At 46.4% G+C, this 21,144-nt stretch overlaps 1 protein-coding gene across 2 annotated transcripts in view; it reads left to right on the top strand.

The window, feature by feature from the left end:
• IL5RA (interleukin 5 receptor subunit alpha) overlaps positions 1-21,144 on the top strand; it is a 128,088-nt gene that overhangs the window by 61,938 nt on the left and 45,006 nt on the right. For both annotated transcript variants that reach the window (XM_086936858.1, XM_086936859.1), the window contains exons 4-6: positions 9,290-9,422; positions 13,828-14,018; positions 14,105-14,250. In XM_086936858.1, coding sequence (XP_086792984.1) covers positions 9,290-9,422; positions 13,828-14,018; positions 14,105-14,250 — 470 coding nt within the window. The remainder of the gene's footprint in view (positions 1-9,289; positions 9,423-13,827; positions 14,019-14,104; positions 14,251-21,144) is intronic.

Raw genomic sequence — 21,144 nt, 5'->3', positions numbered from 1 at the left:
CACACCGGTTTGTGCATGCAAAAACGGGTCGTACATCTAGCCCCTAAGTCCTCTAGATAATAGGAACAATTTTCATTTCTATTACTGAGAGGAACAGAATGACTATCAGGTGATTCAGTTTACACTGGACAGCAGCTACCAGTAAACAAACAGCAGCCTGGCAAAAGCTTCCCAAAATGTGCAACGTGGCCTAGAGATAGAGGGCACACCAACAGACATCACCATACCACTGGTCTCCTACACAGAAAGCACCGCAGTTGGTTTTATACTTGTCCCCAGTCACCAGAACCAGCTTGGCTTTTAAACTGCTTCTGGTTCTCATATTCTTTTTTCCTCTGTTCCAGGGTAATACCATTCTACCTCATCCAACCAGCGGCGGCTGGCAACATTACAAAATGGTGAGGCGACATACCCAAAACACTCCCCATATCTGCTGCCCGCAGGTCTCTTTCCTGGCCCTCCACTCCTGGCCCTCTCCGCCACAGCGCTGCCTCAGGCAGAAAGGGAGGGACTTCTTCCCTCGTACAACCCAAAACCAACCAATCATGGAGCTGCAACGCAGCTCCAAAGATTGGTTGGAGCAGGCTCGCCCAGCGCTCATTTTGAGGCTGGGGGCCTGCAGCAGCAATCCCTTGGCTGTTTTTCAGCCTTGGGATTGCAGGCTTTGAAGTAGGCATGTGAGATTGGCAAGCTGTAGACAGCCGGCCAATCTCACATGCACACTGGCAGGGGGCAGCATTAATAGTGCAATTGCACAAATCAGCCCTGCTCCATGCCCTTGTGCTTTAACAGTGTGAGCTTGGGACACATTAATAAAATTTTATTTTTTACCATTTCGTTAATGTGTGTGAGCAGGCAGGGCAACGTTCCTCTGCCATAATGGTGGAGCCGCTGCTGCCTTCAACGTTACTCAGTTTGAGACGTGATTAACTAGTACAGATGGAAAAATGACAGTGTAGAAGAGTAGGAAGAAGATGAGGCCATACTTGTTTGGTATTCACTCCACTGTTCAGACTGACCATAAGCCCCTCTTATGGCTAAAACAGATGAAGGGTGAAAACCCCAAACTTTTGAGGTCCATTTCCCTACAGGAGATGGACTATACAGTGTAACATAGACCTGGGAGTAACCATGCCAATGCAGATGGACTCTCCAGATATTTCCACTTAAAACATGAAGACTCAACTGCTCAAGGTTAGTTTAATGTCCCTGTGTTTGGGGGGGTTGTGTAGGAGGGTAGGATCTGCTTACTATGGTTACCCCTACTTTTTGCTGGTGTTTCACTGTTTCTCGACTTTAGTCTGTCTGAGGACCTGCTATCCAGGACCGCAGCCTAGCTGCTTCCTCTCCAAATTGATTGCATGTAATAGAGGTATACTCCAGTTGGTTACTGGGGTACCCTTGTGAGTCCCTAGTATATGGTACACTAGGTACTGAGGGCATAGGTACCCCAGAGACCTACTAGGGGCTGAAGCATGTATTATGCCAGCCCTGGTAAGCCTTCCAAAATGGCACCACAGGACTGCTACTGCAGCCTGGGTAAGGTGGTGCATGCACCCCTTACTAAGATATATATTACCTATATCTACCTTAAATCACTGCACAAAGAAACCTAGCAGTCACCCCATGGCAGGCCTTATCAATTCTGAAGGCAGGGTGCTTGTTTTCGTGTGAGAGGGTGCCCATGCATGAGTAGGACCCCTCTGCAGCCTTCAGAATCAATTCTCTGGGGCTGTTCTGTGATGCAGCCAGACCATATACTCTTAAGTGCATTAGAACCTTGAGGTAAATGGTAACTTTGGGATGGCTGCATGAAAACATGTCATATTTAGTGTCAACCACTTTGGAATCCTATCCCCCCTTGCCAGTTCTGGCACCGGGGGTAGAATTTCACCCTTCTAGAGGGAGAGACATGTACTCACTGGTCTACCCGGTAACAGTTTAGAAGAACTCTGGCATCACAAAATAGATGCTGCAGCCACAGACAAGAGTCTGGTGTCCTGCTGCTGACTGAAACTCCGGCACGGAAGGCCTGGTCAATAGGTTTCTAGTCACAGGGAGGTGTAACCACCTCCCAGACAGGCTTTAGTGTATTGGGGCTGGGTATGTGTACTCTGAGAGTGCCAGACACCCTGCACTGGGGGCACATTTGGTGTCCCTGTGCATAGCTCAGTTCAAACTGGCTGCAGGGGCTACCAGCCCCTGCTCTGGCGTGAAATTGGACAAAGTAAATGAGTGTAGCCACCCCTTTTTCCAAAACCCTCCCATAGGTGGGTCCCTATAGTTAGTCCAACCCCTTCCTTGGGTATAAGTAAGGAACCCCTGGCAACAGGACTTTAGATTACACCTGGACAAAACTCTGAGACTGAATCCTGGAACTTCGATGCTCTACTAAAGACTAGAGGACAGAAGAATCTCCCTTGGGGTCAAGGAGTGACTCCCCTGCTTGGCAGGCACCAACAAAGCATTTGCCGGTCTGCATCTCCGAAGCTCCAGACGGACTTTGAAGTACCTGCAGCCCAGGAAGAGGATTTCCAGAGGTCTTAGAGGCCAACCTGAGTCCCCAGCAAAGCTGAGACTAGCAGCCCTCGTGAGTGACGTGGAACCAGAACGCCTGGACACCATGCACATTTGCTAGTGCATTGACTCCTCGACGTTTCTTGAAGTTGTGCTTTGGGTTACTTGTAGCCCAAGCCCCGAGCACCATCTGCATCGAAGATTGTGGGTCTACAGTCCACAAGTGTAACGTGAGCCCGCGTCTTGCATTTCCACTCGAGGCTCCTTCGCGATCCCTGGTCCTTCAACTGGGGGGTCCTGGTGAAGGCAACTCTGATTTGATTTGGGCTTCCCTTGTTACTCCAGACGTTTCCTGACTCCCCACCATGTGGAGAGTCCCTCAGACCTTGCTGATCTGCACCAAAGCATTTCTTCGATTCCAGCGTGGGTTGCTGTTGCCAAGGCTTGTTGGGTCCAATCCGGGCACCAACACCACAGCACTCGACATCCTTTATGGGGCAGCTCGATTCCAGATCCTGGTCATCGTCGACGCCTCCTGGTCCTCGTGGCTGAAGAGTCAAGCTTCACCTTCTTCACCTGAAATCACTCGACATCGGTGGGCATTCCACTATCATGCCCCTGGTCACTGGCAAGTGACCCAGACTCTATCCACTCTGCTTTCAGGTACTTCTCATCTTCCACTTTGACAGCAGCAGAACTACGACGATTCCCGACACCAAAAGACACCTATGAACCCGGCTTACCTGGGTGAGGTAATTTGAGTACTCTGGTGCTCCCATGTTGGCCCTAGAACCCCCTAAGTCTAAAGGGGTTTGCTCAAAGCCCTCCTCTAAGTGTCCGTTATCTTTAAATTTCCAACGGCGACTTTCCCCATTGAAGTCAACAGTGATCCGCGGCTGTGTTTACACACTGCGCGTGTCCCCTGTGGGTCCTCTGTGTCACTACCTTGGATGGCTCCTTGTGGCCCCAGCACTTCTACAGGCTCTAGGCTGTGTGTCTAGTCAAGCCTTGGTTCTTAAACCACTTTCTTAATAAATGGTTTTGTACTCCCATAGGGCTCAACGTATATTGTGCTAATTTACTGTGTGCTAATAAGTAAGTGTGTGTACTTTTGCCTCTAGCCTCATAAAGAGACTAGTGGGATATGTTTAGAATAAATGCATATATTTTATATATATATATACCTGGTGTGGTTCTCCTTTCATTTGGTCATTCACGAGATTATAGACTGGTAAAACAAGCTACTTTACATTCCTCCAAGACTTAGCCTGAAGGCTGCTCTCCTCAGCTACCACTAGGATAGCTTTCTATAAAGGTTGCCTTTAACCTACCATCAATAAGGGTCATCTGGTCTGGTGCAAGGTGCCCACTAGAATAGTGGACAGCATATGCCAGGCCAACTTCTCACAGTCAGTGCTATACCAAATACTACTACACGCTTACACAACTAGCAGAACACTGGGACAGAAGCGATGTGAGGAGAATGTGTCTACATTCACGGACTAGGAATAGGAGGACACGGTTTGCAACTTGAAACAACAGGGAAAATGTAGGTTTCACGTAGATGGCATTATATGTTAGTACCACACACCAGTTAATCTACATAGACGGGAGACAAGATGGTCAGGAGAGTGCTGGAGCGAAAACAGTCCCAGGCAAAATTTTACCTATGCCAGTATCATTTTCATAAATTTGGTCATTCCACGTTATGCTTATTATGCAAAATTCCTGAAATTACATCATGATGCCACATCAGGTAATTTGGCTTCTTTTCGCTGCACAATTCTAGGGCAGTAACATTTTGTGCAATTTTCCAGGAATTTCCTTGTAAGTAGCAAATTGTCCCAAACCCCTAGTGGAAAGGTGCAGTTACATGAACCTTGTGGGATGCCCTAAACTCCAAGCACAGGACACATATTCTTAAAGGCGTTGACTCAATGTTCCACACGGCTATCCCCAGGTCCTATCATGTACACTACTAGACCTTGCCTAACAGACAGACTTATTGGGTACACTCCCTTACAGGGAAACACATGTTTTTGGCGTTGCTTCCAGCTAGGAAGACTGCCATGGGGAAAGGTGGGTGAGCCTGATAAAAAAACCAAGGATACACACAACTTTAGAAAGTCTTGGGAATGAAGAAACTAAATAAGATACTAGAACAAGTTTGAGAGAGCTTTGAAACAAACTTCAACTCCTTTCTGAACTACTTATCATCAGAATTTCGAGAACTCCCCCTCCCCAAGTACCATAGAGAATTATGTATTATGTTGATAGATTTGTCACAGATGCCATACCTGCTGGGCGGAGGATTGTGGTGGGCAGAGAGTTATGCGCATGAAGACCCAATGCATTTTTTTTCTGTGGATGTATTTTCTGCCACTCACTTATTTCAGGAATGGATGTGTGGGAATGGAAGGAGTAGGTTTTTTGTTTTCGGTTTAAACCTTTAAACCAGGTAAGGTACACTGTGAAAGAAAATTCTTGCTTGCTGGGCTCCGGTTTTGAAAAGGTAATAAAAAAAAGATTTGGGGCTATATGTACGACCATACTTAGCTGTTGCAAATGGCGAATCGGGCTGTTTGCGAATGACAAAATGGCCTGTAGGATGTATCAACTCTATTTTTCGAGTCAGTAACTTATTACCGACTCACAAAATAGGGCTGCGAGTCACTATTAGGAAGGGGAATGCCAAGGGCGTCTCTATCTAATAGCGAGCCACAGGGGGATGTTCGATTGTGTTGGGACCGGAATGCAGTCGCAAAACAATTTCAGTTTAGCACCTACTTCATACATGTGGCCCTTGAGCCATAAAAAATATATTCCCTTAGTTTTTAAGCGAAAAGCACTTGGCACTCCACCCCCTTTCTTTTTCATTTACTGCAATATACTAAACCTGCTGCAGGGTGTTTTGCAGTGCTTAATTTGAACCGGTGGTTTCCGAAGCTTGGCACCAGCACATAATTACCAAAAAGTGTGCTCTATGACAGCTGTCACATGGTGGCGCTGTTTGTGTAATTTAAAGATAAGCAGAACAACAGTTGTTTATTTATTCAATAAACATTAAAAACAATTAATACCTGCTCCCAGGCCTTTCTTACAGCTGTGGGTGCCTCCAACAGTCTGAACTGTCACACTTGTCGAAGTGTGACAGTTAGTAGTTGTTTTGGTACTGTAATTGTCAGCGCTACCAGTGGTAATGGGTGATGCTAGCTGGAGTGGCTTCCTGGTGCGGGCCCTGGCACTTATTTTATACAAATTAAGCACTGGTGCTTTGTTACATTTCAGTTGCATTTTAATCTTGTGCTACTGTTTTGCACAGTGATGGGTACACGTACAGCTTATAAATAACGAGCAAACTTGCCCATGCTTATCTATTACACATTGTGGAGGTTTCTGGCTTGAACGTGGTGCAAGTACACCCTTATCAGTCACCTAGATCCATGTTCCCTGTTTGCAAAATGTTCAGAACAGTAACAGGAAATGTTGCTTCACAAAACAAGCGATACATATGTAGAGGGATATTTACTAATTTTTCAGACAGCTCAGGGCCTAAAGCTAAGTAGCTGTGGTGTGTTGCTTGAAAGGGAAACAGCAGAATTGTGTCATATCAACAAAGATATGGCGCATTCATGCTGTCTTCTGGTGCTGGCACACTGTGTGCTTCCTAGCGCCAACGCAGTCTCCCTTGCGCCATGGTAGGTGCCACTTTATGGTTGATCAAATATCCTGAGATTTATTTAAAGCATTTTGACCAAGACTGGTATATTTTCTATGACATCCACTGATGGGATATGGATGCCCGCTTTGGCCTTACTAAGAGCACCATGGAACATAAGTGAAAGGACTTGATCATTTATCGATTTGGTGCCATTTCTTTAATGTCCATTGGGGCACAGATGCCACTTGGGTTTGACACAAAGCACCATGAATTGAACATTCCAGGGAGAGGATAGAATTTCAAGGGACTTTAATGCCATTAACTTACTGATATACAAAATGCCGACCGTTTGGCACCTTCAAAGATATTAAAAGAAATTATTGATTTGAGGTTGTCTCTCTAAGGCCATGCTCATGGTTTGCTCTCAATTCACCTTCCTAAAAAATGGTAAGCGCAAATTATGCAAACTTGGTTGTAATAACGACATCCCTCCAGACAAACATGGACCTTGTTTGTTTTGGGCTTGTGACTGCTTGCCATGAAATTAATTGAATGAAATTTGTGCAATACTTGGTTGGTGTGCCGCCTTTTCTGCCTGCAATTCATCAATGGATTTTTGTTGCCCAATACACACACAAATACACGCACACAGCCTTGCCAAGTACCACGCATCAGGCGTCAGACTAACACATTTTAGTGTGGTGGTTCCCATCACCGCACTAAAATGAAAAGTCACGCAATCTAGCGCTGCTGCCTCATCATCGTGGGTGCCGGGCTATAATAAGTTAAGTAGTGTTATATCCTATACTTCCTAGTCCTGGCTGCTCAGCCTGCATGAGTGTGATGTCATAGAATGTTGGGTGTGGGTGTGTGATTTGAATGAGTGATCAGTTAGATTGAGTGGGGCTGATTAGCAGGATGCTGTTCCCGATGGGGCTCCCTGTACCATCTTACATGAACTAATAAATCTACTTATCTACATCTCTGGCTCCTGCTCTACCTATCCATGACAACATAATTTCCGTTACAAAAATGGCGACGATGTTGAAAAGAACCACGCGTGAAGACATGCTTATCAGCCTCTATGTCAAGTTCAAATCAACTCTTTTAAGAAACTGAACTGCATGCTTTTGACGCATCTTAAGGTTGGAGCTGCGCATGTATCAACTTACAAGGAGATGAGAGAGTTTAGGGACAACTGCAAAATGTTGGAAGCAGCGTCACCGGAGAGGTTTGATTCAAGACTTGTTAACTGCAACTCCATTTGATGACAACGGTGACTACTTTGTGTTGTTTTAGTTTATTGTGTTGATAATATCTGATAAACAAGCAAGAAGATATTTACGTGTTTTACCTGTACTGTTAATGCACTTTGTACTGTGGTAATGTCATTCCCATCAGCCAAAATTTAATGTGAATGTCTTAAATATTATTTTAGCAGCTATTGTGATAAGCACGCTGTGTATTTTTCTATGCTATTCTTGAGGGCCGCGTTCCCTGTTTTGCCTAGCCTTACTTTGGGAATCATGTATCTCATGCATTTTTTTTTTTTGCCTCTCACGTCAAAGTTGCGTTGGCAGTGTTGTTTGCACGTCAAGGTTGCATTGGGAGTGTCCCTCACACGTCAGAGTTGTGTTGGGAGTGTCCCTCACACATCAGGGTTATGTTGGGAATGTGCTTTGCCTCGCACGTCAAGGTTGTGTTGGCAGTATTACTCGCACGTCAAGGTTGTGTTGGGAGTGTCCCTCACACGTCAAGCTTGTTTTGGGAAAGTGTTTTGCCTCGCACGTCATAGTTGCGTTGGCAGACTTCTCAAGATTCGTGCACTACATTTTTGCTTTTCCCTCGCATGCCAGGGAGGGCTGTCTTTTGCCACGCATGTCCGAGTTGCATTGGCAGAGTACTCAGGAGTTAGTGCTGTAATGTCGTGTGCATTATTTTTTTGTCTTTTGCCTCGCATGTCAGGGTTGCATTGGCAGAGTACTCAGGATTAGTGTTGTAATGTTGTGTGCATTATTTTTTGTCTTTTGCCTCGCACGTCATGGTTGCATTGGCAGAGTATTCAGGAGTGGTGTTGTAATGTCGTGTGCATTATTTTTTGTCTTTTGCCTCGCACGTCAGGGTTGTGTTGGCAGTGACCTAGCAATTTAATTCTGTAATGTCGGTGTGCATTACATTTTTCGTTTCTCCCTCGCACCTCATTTATTGTGCATTGATTACATCCATGCTGGAAGATTTGCAAAAAAAAAATTCATGTTCCTTTGCAGAGGGATATGGGTGTGTTGTGGTGTTCTTCAGAGTGTACTTGGTAGTGTGGTGATTGCATTTGCCCTGAAACATGTGAAATCTGTTATGATTGCATCCTGCCTGAAACATGTGCAATCTTTTATATATGATTTTTCATGTTTCATTACCATTCTAATTGAAGAATACAATTATATATGCTATATGTTTTTAAGTGAACTAGAGAGGAATCATTTATCTCTTATCATCTTACTTGACCTTATTGACTTTAATATCCTAGAATGCAATTTGATTTTTGTTGTGAACTAAGAATGCATTTACCTGTCTAATGTGATTTTGATGTTCTAATTTGATTTCATTTCCAAGGAACGAAATGTTATTATTTTCTTCACTTTGCTTCTTGTTGTTTTTTTGTGTCTAAAGGAAGGAGATATGTTATATCCTATACTTCCTAGTCCTGGCTGCTCAGCCTGCATGAGTGTGATGTCATAGAATGATTGGTGTGAGTGCATTCTTTGAATGAGTGATCAGTTAGATGGAGTGGGGCTGAGCACCAGGATGCTGCTCCCTGTGGGGCACCCTGTACCATCTTACATGAACTAATAAATCTACTTATCTATATCTCTGGCTCCTGGTCTACCTATCCATGACATCACAACTTCTGTTACAAAAAGTAGCAGTTCGAAAGCAGCAGGAGCACGTAACGCATGGTGGCCAAGCTAGCGCTGCTATGGCAGATAGCGACTGTGTGATTGACACCTGGGGGGACTGCACACAGAAAAGTACATTTAAATTGTGTCCTAACAGCTCCATGTACTTTTTCTGATTCCTGTTTTGTATTTTAGTTATTTGTTCTTGTTTCTCTAGGTGATTCTGATACCTCTGTCACCAATCTATCGTGTGTTACCTATGTTGATCTAGCTGGTGCACTATGTCTAAACTGTACCTGGCTCGCTGGAAAGAATGCTCCGAAGGATACCAAATACTTTCTGTTTTACAGGTGAGGCTCTTGTGAAAATGCATTGGAGAAGTATGTGCTTACCTATTGTTAAAACCACAATAGACTTGTGAAAGTAAAGGTGAGAGACCCAAGGACCTTATTTCAGGTATGTGGACCATTGGTATATTTTTCTGTTTTGGATCTGCAGGATTTTTGGAGCTCCCTATCAGGAAAGCAAAAATGTTTGAATGTCCATCCTAAATAGGACGGAGAGTCTGAGGTACATATCAGATTGGCAGACATTGTATTCCTCCACATTTCTGAGGGAGTAGCCTCTTCACCAAACTCTAAGTTAGTCCCTAATCTAATATCAGAGCATGCTATCCCAAACACTGTGTGAACTCTTTTTGCTGTTTTCCATTTATTTAATAATGCATTTCTTCAGCCGCCATGTTTATTGCCCAACACCAGTAGCATCTGCTTCTTATGGTTACCCCCACTTTTTTGCTGATGTCTCACTGTTTTGGGCCTAGTCTGACTGGGATCCTGCTATCCAGGACCCCAGTCTAACTACTTTCTCCCTTACATTGCATGTATGTACTTTAGGTACACTCCATACTGGATACTGGAGTACCCTTATAAGTCCCTAGTGTATGGTACACCATGTACCCAGAGCATATGTACCCCAGAGGCCTCCCATGGGCTGAAGCATTTAATATGTCACCCATGAGAGGCCATTCAAAATGACACATCAGGGCTGCTACAGCAACCTGTGTAAGCTGGTGCTTGCACCACTTACTTAGATATAGGTTCACTACATCTATATATATCACTACACTTAAAAACCAGTCACCCCTATGGCAGGCCTTATCAATCCTAAAGGCAGGGTGCTGGGTTTTACATGAGAGGGTGCCCCTGCATGAATAGGGCCCCTCTGCAGCCTTCGGAGACCATTCTCCAGGGTTGTCTGTGATGCAGCCAGACATATAGATTGAAATGCATTATAACCTCGTGGCAAATGCTAACTTTAAAATGGCTGCTTAGAAACATCTTGTGTCTGGTGTCAAACACCTTGGAATCATACTTCAACACCAGTAACTGGTGTGGGAGTTATGATTCCACCCTTCTAGAACCCCTACTGTGGGTCTTTGTTCTACCCGGTACCAGCTTTCTCGACCTGGGCAGCACAAAATGGACGCTGCCAGCCACAGACATGATTCTGCTCTCCTGCTGCTGAGCCAAGCTCGAACAGAGGAAGGCATGACAATTGGCATTCTGTCAAAGGAAGGTGTAACCACCTCCCTGACAGGATTTAGTGTATTGGGGCTGGGTGGGCGCACTCTGAGAGTACCAGAAAGTCTGCACTGGGGGCACACTTGGTGTCCCTGTGCATAGTCTAGCTCAAACCAGTTCTGGGCACCTCTAGCTCAAAACTGGACAAAGGACATGGGTGTAGCCACCCCACTGTCCTGCCCCTCCCCTAGTAAGGTCCCCAGAATCTATCCAACCCCTTGCCATGGATATAAATTGGGTTACCTGGCTACAGGACTTTAGATTTTACCTGGACAAGATTCTACTAAGAATAAACTAAGTACTTAGGCTCTCTGAACGACGCTGGACGGCGGAAAAATCTCCCTTGGAGTAAAGGAGTTACTGCCCTTCACTAGCAGGCCCCTAATCACATCTTACCGGCTTGCTGCTCCCAAGCTCCTGAGGTCTCCAAAGATTTCAGCAACACAGGAGGTGGGTTTCCGAAGGTCCCTGAGGTCGATTTGCCCTCAGCAATTCTGAGGCCAGTATACCTCATGGGGACTGTATGACCTGAAGCCCTGTGCACATTTGCGGTTGCATATGCTTGTTGGCGATTTCTGAGCTTGTGCATCGGACTCTGTGTAATCCTGACCCCAAGCAGTATTTGCACCAAAGAACTCCAGCCTCCTCGCACCGAATGCTCCATTGGTTGGTATTTTGTAAACTTACTTGAGGTCTCCTCGCGACTCCTTGTCCATTGTCCTGTGGGTCCTGTTGAGGGTCACCTTGTTTGTTCTTGGGCTTCCCTGGTTGTGCCCTGACTCTCTATTGTTGGAGAGTCCCTTGGACCTTGCTGGTCCACACCGTAACCTGTTTGTTCTGCCTGCATGGGTTGCATTTACCAAGGCTTGTTGGTGCTCCAGCTGGACATAAACCCCTCAGCACTCGACATCTTTGTGGGACAGCTCACCTCTGGAGCCTGGTCATCCTCAACGTCTCCTGGTCCCCGTGGCTGCAGAGTCAAGCAACCCTTCTTCACACCTGAAGCAGCCAACATTGGAGGGCTTTCGACTGCCGAGCCCCTGGCCACCTGAAGTGACCCAGACTCTGTTCCCTCTGCTTTCAGGTTCCTCTCACCTAGAATCCAGGCTTGGATTCCCCCGAACACTCTTCGCCTTCCTGGCAGCAGTACTTCTTTGAAGCGCTCAATTGAAAACAACAAAGGTTTCTGACACAACTAGACACCTATGCACCCGGCTCCTCTGGGATAGGTAACATAGGTACTTTTGTACTCACTGTTGGGTTGGCTCTAGAACCTCCTATGTTCCAAAGAGTTTGCTTGAAGTCCTCGTAGAAGTGTTCTTAAACTGTAACTTTGCAACCGCGACTTTCCCACTGAGTTGTACGGAGCATGTGGTCGTGTTTCCTCACTGCACCAGTCCTCCGTGGGCTTCCTGTGTCACTGCCTTGGGTGGTTCCTTGGGTTCCCAGCGATTCGACATGCTCACGGCACTGTTTCTAGTCAAGTCTTGGTTGTTATACCATTTTTGTGTTGTATGGTTCGGTCTACCCCTGGACCCCGCTGTGTATTGTGCTACGTTCAAATTTTCTATTGATTCAGTATTATGTGCTTGATGTTCTAATCTCATGTACAGATTAATAGAGAGTGTTATATTAATAAATACATATTTGGTTCTCCTTACGTTTAGTCATTCAGGAGATGATATTCTGGTAAAACAAGCTGCTTTACATTCCTTCAAGATTAGGCCGGAAGACCGCTCTAAATAGCTACCACTAGGATAGCTTTCAATAAGGTTATCTTTGACCTCGTACATCATAAGGGTCGTGTGGACTGGTGTAGGGTGCCCATTTTAATTCGTGGACAGCATATACCAGGCCACCTTCTCAAAATGTCTATGCTATACTAACATGCCTGGGTTGTATCTCTTCTGACTTGCACAGTCCTTGTTTCCATGCCCTGTACAGCGAAGTAGAACGCCTCAATCTAGCTAGCTCAGTGTCTGACATGCTCATTGTACTATCTTTTCTTCAAGGTCTTTTTGAACTCTTCTCATGAGACAACCATGCACCTGCTGACACCAAAATCTAAAGTTGTGGTTTCTGTTTCAAGCAGCTTTCTATGATTGCTTATGTGAAGAAAATGTATAAGTGTTAGTGAAATTTGGGGAGGAGCTAGCATAAGATGCACAGTTGCTTGGGGAGCTCTGTCTAACTGGTTAGTAATATTGCTTTATTTGTGCCTATTTTGCTTAAAATAAACCTGTTATTCACTTCAATTGAGCCTGGGGAGATATTTTTCTTTCACAAATCGAAGACAGTCTCATGATCCCATCACAATTATTTAAAAGTATTCTCCTCTGATCAAAGGTGTTCAAACTCTAGCGCGTTACTTCATGTCGAATGGCATTCCCACTTTTCATGTTGTATACTAATATACCAGATGACATCCTTGCTTGTCGTAATGCAGGTACACTCGTTGTAAGGTACTGTTAGCTCCTTCAAAGTGTTATTGACTTGATGAGCACCTATGCTCTTGAAAAAGCAATTTCATGTCTCCTAGTAATATGTCCCTCACCAGAAGACAGTGTTTCTTTTTATAATTGAGTTACGCATAGTGGTAGGTACTTAGGCCTCTTGACTGGTGGAGATCAAAAAGGCAATTAAACGGGTAATCTGTAATTTCTTTGAATGTAGGAAGCTTGTTCCATTGCATAGACTTCTGCTGCTCATTGTTTTGCCTCTCTTTGGAAGAGGTACTAACTCACTATAAGGCAGATGGAAGGCAATCTTTAATTATTACACACTTTTGTACAGTAGCAGAGACTGTCTTTGAAATGAGAACATTTGGGTTAGAACCCATCTCTTTACAGGTTATCCATAATAGACAGAGATAGTGCCAGGTAGTTACTGTAACAAATTCACTTTTAAACAAAAACAATTATCAAGGTAGTTTATAGAACCACATGATGAATTAAGTCTGTAGTTAAACAGTAATAGACAAACATACATCCTATGACGGAGTACACTTTTGTGAAAGTGAAATAAAGGCAAATGTAGGACTACAAAGTTATCCTAGGAGCTTCATACAATCCAACAACTTTCTCTCTCTCACTCAACTCCAATGTATGAAACTGCTGGGTCTGAACTTTTTAACTGGATCCCCTGATTGATGATTTTGCATTTTTTTATTCAGGGATAAGAAGGTTACTGAAGAGTGCTGGGATTATGGCTTGGATGTGCATAGCAAGATTCCTACCAGCTGCCACTTTCCAAAGACAAAAATAATCAGTAGAAGGGGACGCGAGTTAGTGATATTCATTAATGGATCCAGTTTGCATGCCAAAATTCAGTCATTCTACCAGTTATTTGAGACAGACATTCTTGGTAAGCATTTATGACTTTTTCCACCATCCTTTGCTTTTATCTGTTCATATGACAACCATCCTCTGAACATCTATTGTGTGTTACAGAGAAGATACTACCTCCTTGGAATGTCACAGTATTCCAGAAAATTGATTTCATTGAGATCCAGTGGGAACACCCACGTGCTTCCTTTCCAAAAAACTGCTTCATGTATGAAGTAAAGATGCACGATTTGAAGACAGGCAAGGAAGAGGTAACCATGGCCATTGTACTCTTTGTAAGATCTAAAGTGAGGTGTTTCACTTGTCTCTTGTTTCATCATGCATGCCAATAGATTGAAGACCATTGGCGTTACGTGTGAAATTGGTTGGTTTAATTACTTACAGTGTTTTCAATACCACAGCATATGTTCCCTTGTGCCCACTGTAGAAATCTTGAACACATTGTTAAATAAAATTGGAAAAATAGAAAAGTCAGTGTGTAGTTACAGAATCATACAAGTTATAGGTGGGTAATGAGATAGGTTTTTATAACAATTCCAGTACAGCTCCTGCAGTGTGGTACCTTAACTTGAAGAACATGTAGTTACCTTGGTAGAGAGAAGGAAGTGTGAGAAGGAGAAAGGCTGATTGGTCTAGAACAAGAGTTTTTCCTAAAACAAACATCAAAAATTCCTCTGACGTTCTGGTCAGAGACCTGCTCTCTCCCCAGCAGCTCCGCCATTGCGCTGCCACCGCTGACCCCGTTCACCTGTTGCTGGTAGGTCTTTGAGGACCTCCTCTACCAGCAGACTCCTGCCTGAGCTTCTTCCTTAGTGGTCCAGTGGGAGAGCCTTGCTCTTCTGCTGGTCCACTGCTGTCTGTCTTGTGCTTGTGCCTGTTTTTCTGTTTATCTGTTATTGTGCCGTTCTTCTGTCTTTTCTGTTTATTGTGTCCTTTCTGTTATTGTGCCCTTCTCTTATTGTGTCTCTTCTGTTATTGTGCCCATTTTCTGTTTGTTTTGCTGCGCTGATCCAATCCCTTCCTGCAACTGCCGCCCCCGCGGCCCCTCCCCCTGCTGTATCCATCTCCTGTCTCCCAGCTGTCCTTCCCTCCCCCTCCCTATTTAATGCTGCATGACTCAGTGCAACGGGCGTGCCATTGTGCCAAAAGCAAGCCCATCTGTGCCCATCCATGACCCGAACACAACCAACACCAGGGACCCTGGCTATCCGACCATCCACCGCTATGACTCAGCTGACCTCTGTGTACTCAACCCCGGAAGGAACAACAACTCTCCATGCCTGACAACACCCACTGCCAGTTCTCCTGCCGCATTTTCCACCCTCCGCACCACCATGACTGCTGCCCCCACGCTTGACGCCAACACCACCGAAGTCCTGAAGTGCATCCTCCTCAACATGCGCTCCCTGCACTGACATGCCGTAGACATCTGGGACCTCCTTGATACCCTCTCGCCAGATGTCACCTTCTTCACAGAAACCTGGACCAACACCTCCTCTTCCCAAACATCGCAACTGCCATCCCTGACGACTATAAGATCCAGAGGACGGACCGCCTCAACCGTCCTGGAGGAGGACTCACCATCGCACACAAGAGCTAACTCTGAATCTACACCTCCGCTACAAGCGACTCCTCCACCACCACTGAACACCTTCACTTCCAGATCCAGAAACACTCTTTGTGACACCCTCACCTAGAGACCATCGGATCCCGTGCTATGTTCACCACTACCATTGCAGACCTCATCGCGCCTCACGCATCGCCTCCATGAAAAATATACTCATCGTAGACCTGAATTTTCACCTTGAAAACCTCAGCGACCCCAACTCCACCGCCCTCCTGGACAACCTCGCAAACATCGAACTGAAACAGCTCGTCACCACCCCTACCCACAAGGAAGGACACACCCTCGACCCCATCTACGCAGGTGGGAAGAACATCTGCTTCAGCCACACCATACAGTCCCTCTGGATGGACCACCACTGCGTACACTTCTCCTTCAACACCGCCACCACTCTCAAACCTACCCCTTGCCCTGCAAAGCAACTGGAGCAATGCCCCAGAGGAGCACCTCAACTCCACACTCAGTTGCGACCCTCCCTCGTCGACCAACGCCAACTCTGCAGCCACTGAACTACACCGCTGGATCACAGACTGCGCAGACAAGCTTGCACCCCTCCGCACCACCGAAAAGCAACACCCCCTGAATGCCACCTGGTTCACCACTGACCTCCAAGAAGCCAGACGCTCCTGCAGACATCTCAAAAAACGATGGAAAAATAGCAAAATCACGGAAGACCTGACCACCTAAAAAAATGCCATGACAAAATACCACCAACGCATAAGATCTACAAAGAAGACCTTCATCCGGAACAAAATCCTCACCAACTCCAGCGACTCAAAGGAGCTCTTCAACATTATCCAGCAACTCACCAAACCCCCAGCGAAGCCACAGACGTCACTCCCTCCCACCACCACAACCATGAAGAGCACTCACTCAGAAGCCCCCATGGACCCTTGCCCTCCGCACAACCTCCACAGAGCCACTGCCGCCATAGCACCCCAGCTACGACGCTCCATCAACACCACCGTCGAATCCGGCACTTTCCTGACCCATCACTCTCCTTCCCTTTGCAGCCAAAGTCACTGAAAAGATCGTCAACGCTCAGCTGACAAACTTCATCAAAGAGAACGCCATCCTCGACCCCTCCCAATTTGGATTCCGCAGCAACCACAGCACCAAGACAGCACTCCTCGCTGCCACAGACGACATCCGCACGTTCCTCGGCCAAGGCTAAACTGCAGCCCTCTTCCTACTTGACCTCTCCGCAGCTTTTGACACGGTCTCCCACCGCACCCTCGCAGCCAGACTCCATGACACCGGAATACAGGGAACCATCCTCGACTGGCTCCACTCCTTCCTCACCTGCAGATGCCAAAGGATCAGGCCTTACGTCTCCAAACCCACAGAGATCAACTATAGAGTACCACAAGGAGCATCGCTCAGTCCCACGCTCTTCACCATCTACATGGCCACTCGCCACCATCGCCAGACAACATGCACTCGGCATTGTATCCTACGCCGACGACACCCAGCTCAACCTCTCCCTCACAATGGACTACAAAACCATCAGACTCAGTTTCCAAGAAGGAAAGAAAGACGTTTGCAGTTTGGATGAGCAGCAGCTTTCTGAAACTTAACTCGGAGAAGACATAAGTGCTAGTCCTCTGACCATCCCCCTCTGCATGGGACAACTCCTGGTGGCCCTCTGCCCTAAGTACCCCACGGACCACGCCCGGAACCTCGTTATCACACTCGACTCCTCCCTCACCATGACCCGACAGATCAACGCTGTTGCCTCCACCTGCTTCAACACCCTCTACATCCTCCTCAAGACCTTCAAATGAATCCCCTCGAAGCGAGAAAGACCATCAACCAGGCACTCATAACTAGCAGACTGGACTACGGAAACACCCTCTACACTGTAAACAACAAATCCCTGCTACACAAACTCCAGAACATTGAGAACACAGCAGCCAGACTCGTCCTCGGCATCCCACGAAGAAGAGAGTAGCCTTCAAGCTACTCACCCACAACTACAAATCCCTCCACAACATCGTACCCAAATACCTCAATGAAAGAGTCTCCTTCCACGTACCCAAAAGGAACCTCTGCTCCGCCGAACTCGCCCTTGCAGAAACCCCTCGCATTTGCAGAACCACAGCAGGTGGAAGATCCTTCTCGTACATCATGGCCAAAGCCTGGAACGAGTTCCCAGTCAACATCGGACGCTCTCTGTTAGACCTGGCATCTTTGGCGTGGTTTCCCCCTATCTTTTTGCCTCTGCCTCCTGTATTTTTGATGCTGTGCTGGATTTCGTTTTTGCTGGTTTAGATGGTTTGGACACTCTGCCATTGCTGATCAGTGCCAGAGTGTAAGTGCTCGCTATGCAAATTGCTATTCTGATTGGATATACATGTTTGACATATTTGTGTCACCATGAAGTCCCTAGTAAAGTGCACAGGGTGTGTCAGGGCTGGTGATGACAAATGCTACTAGTGGGCCTGCAGCACTGATTGTGCCACCCACAGGAGTAGCTCTAAAATGGTGTCTCAGGCCTGCCACTGCAGTGCCTATGGGCAGTTTAGAAACTGCCATGTCCTTCTGGTCAGTGTACCCACTGACCAGGCCTAACCCTTCCCTTTTCGTGCACATCAGTCACCCCTATGGAAGGCCCAAGGTACCCCCCTGGGCAGGGTGCAGTGTATGTGAAAGGTAGAGCATGTTCTAGTGCAGGTGACATGCTCTGGTAGTGAATTACAGCTATTTTCATTTTTCACTATTGTAAGGCTATCTTGCTCCATTGGTTAACATGGGGGATGCTGGCTAAAGTGGCTTCCAGCATTTCTTCCCATAGAAACAAGATAGGACATAAGTATCTAGTATCCCTGAACTCAGAATTTAATAACACATCTTTTAGGAAAGGTTGTTTTTAAATCCTGTGTTTGAGAACAGCATTTTTAGAAAGTTGCTGTTCACTTGTCTGACCCTTCTGTGTGCCTTGGCCTGTTTGTGTATTGACTGTCTGGTTTCTGAGTGACAGGGGCTGGGGATTCCCCAGGAGGCTGGCTGAGTCAGTCCTAGGCTGAATGACTGCATTTGCAACCTGAGTGGTGGGAGGAAGTAGCACCTGGGCCTGAATAGGGCTGTGCCTGCTTGCCACAATGCTGGCTCCACCTCCTGCTGGGCGGCTTACGACCTTGCCCCTCACTCTGAAAGGAAAGAAGAAGCCAGCAAAACAATGTACTCAGGATCCACCCAGAACTGGTTCAGACCGGGCTCAGGGCCCACATGCACTAAGAGAACAAAGACTTTAGGGGTATAAGTACAGGACCCCTGACAACAGAAAATTAGATCATACTGTAATCAAGAAGGAACCTCTGCCAAGCAGAAAGCTGAATCTGAAGAAGGAAGACTGTCCTGCTGTTGCTCTGCTGGACTGACCTGTTGCTTTGCTGCCAAGGAGAGGGGAAGGACTTTGCTGTGTGCTGTGTCCCCTGTCTTGAAGGAATCTCCAAGGGCCTGAGGAGAGCTGGCTCCCTGTTCTGAAGTACCAGGAACAAAAGGACTTCACCCCCAGCTTCCCTGAACTCTGCTGGGAGAGTTCTGTCCTTCCTAGAGGGCTTGATCCAGTTGTGGGGCCTCTGAAAGTAGTACCTGTGCTAGGAAGCTTGAAACTAAGCTTGAGAGACTTTTGCAATTGAAAAGTGTTGCATCGCTCGCGTGCGGAGCGCATCCCCGACAGTGCGAGAAGTTTCCCGTGGCTACGAAGGTTGAGATCGTCGCCGCGCCTGATGCCGCTGCAAGAGCCATCGCATCCTTCGCTTGCGGGACGCACCGGATCGGTGCGGGAAGCCGAACATCGCTGCGAGTGTCGTCGCAGAGCCTGTCGTCGCTGGGTGAGATCGCTGCACCCCTTGCTAAGCGGGCCGCATCACGTCGCTGCGAGCATCGTCGCAGAACCATCGCATCGAGGAGCTGTGAGAGAGAGGATCCCCGCTGGACTCCGCATCGTCGCCCCGGAGATCGTCGCAGCCCCTACGAGATCGTCGCATCGTGCCTTTGCGAGAACAAACTTCCTACGGAACCTACGCACCGGAATCCATACAAGTGGCCTTCCTCCCCATATAGACCGGATTCGTCGCAACACGCCCGCTGCTGCAGCGGGGCTGTCGCATCGCCTCCCCAGGGTCTCAGGAGCAACGCATCGCTTGTTTTCCACATTTCACGCATCTGTGGATTATTCTATCGCAACTTAAAGAACTTTGACTATAACCTTAAGAACTCTTTTGAAACCATATTCTTGAACTGTGTATGTTGGATTTTCGTCGTTTTGGTCTTGTGTAGTTTAGAATAAATATCTTTATTTTCCTAAACTGTTGTGGAATCCGTTTGTGGTGTTTTCACTGTGTTACTGTGAGTGTTGATACAAATACTTTACGCATTGCCTCTGGTTAGCCTAGACTGCTCGTGCCAAGCTACCTAGAGGGTGAGCAGGGGTTATCTCAGAGGGTTATCTCCTTGCCCTGACTAGAAGCAAGGATCCCTACTTGGACAGTGGTACCTACCTCTGCCAACTAGAGACCCCCAGTTCTAACGCTCCCCTACTCTGCTCACCTTCAGGAAGCGCCTCAAGACCTGTCTCTTTGGCTGAACCAGACCTGCACCCCATCCCCCAGTGCCTTGAGACCCTCACGGGCGAGTAGCGTGCTTTTAAACCCCCTGATTGATTGAAAGATATTTCAACTTAATTATAAAGTGAAGTTTACCTACTTGTTTTAGATAAGATGATGCCCAAATTGAGACAGCTCCTACTGATGCTAGTGATATTGAGGCTGATGATATCCAGGCTGCATGCGTGGTGTTGGGCACCACTGATTTTGCTTGTCTGGTAGGATGGTGTGCTTTAGGAGACTGCCCTGCAAGTGATATAGCAAGGAAATGAAAGATAGAGTGTGGAGCTAATTATGTTCAGTCTATCTTTCTAGTTCGGACTATGTAGTCATACTTCTTCATTCTCATAATGAGTCCAGCTGAGGCCTGTAGTTCTTCTGAAGACTTAGGGGAGGCATGTGATGATGACTAGCAGTTTTACCACTGTCCAGGTCTGAATCGCCCAGTGCTTTGATGGTTGTTCTAAAACCACTTCACTATGGTTCACTGTCATGAACCATTTATCCAAGGAAGATTCAGGCTTTCCATCCCTGACAAGAAATCACTCACATTCCCTCACCCACATTGGCACATTCTCCAGGGTGAACCATTTCCAGCAGAAATAGTTTCAGCAATGGTGCGAAGCTTACATTTAACTCCAATGCAACAGCAATTTGGTGGCTGAGCTCCCAAATACTAAAAGAGGTCATAGACCTTTTACTTAGAGCATTCAGAATGTATAAATGCCTACATGATTAGATCCTATATAACAATAAATTCCACAGATAAACATACAAAATACCAAGGGTGCAAATTGTCATAAAATGGCAAATCACATATGGGTCAGACATGGTTCTGGAGTGAATGGAAAATAAAAGTAGGAAGCCATGAGCGCTATATATGAGTACTAATGTTATGTTATGGGTGGTTT

This window comes from Lissotriton vulgaris, chromosome 9, assembly GCF_964263255.1.
Source record: "Lissotriton vulgaris chromosome 9, aLisVul1.2, whole genome shotgun sequence".
Classification (NCBI taxonomy): Eukaryota; Metazoa; Chordata; class Amphibia; order Caudata; family Salamandridae; genus Lissotriton; species Lissotriton vulgaris.
Note: the sequence above shows the minus strand (reverse complement) of the source record. Positions and strands in the feature narration are given on the sequence as shown.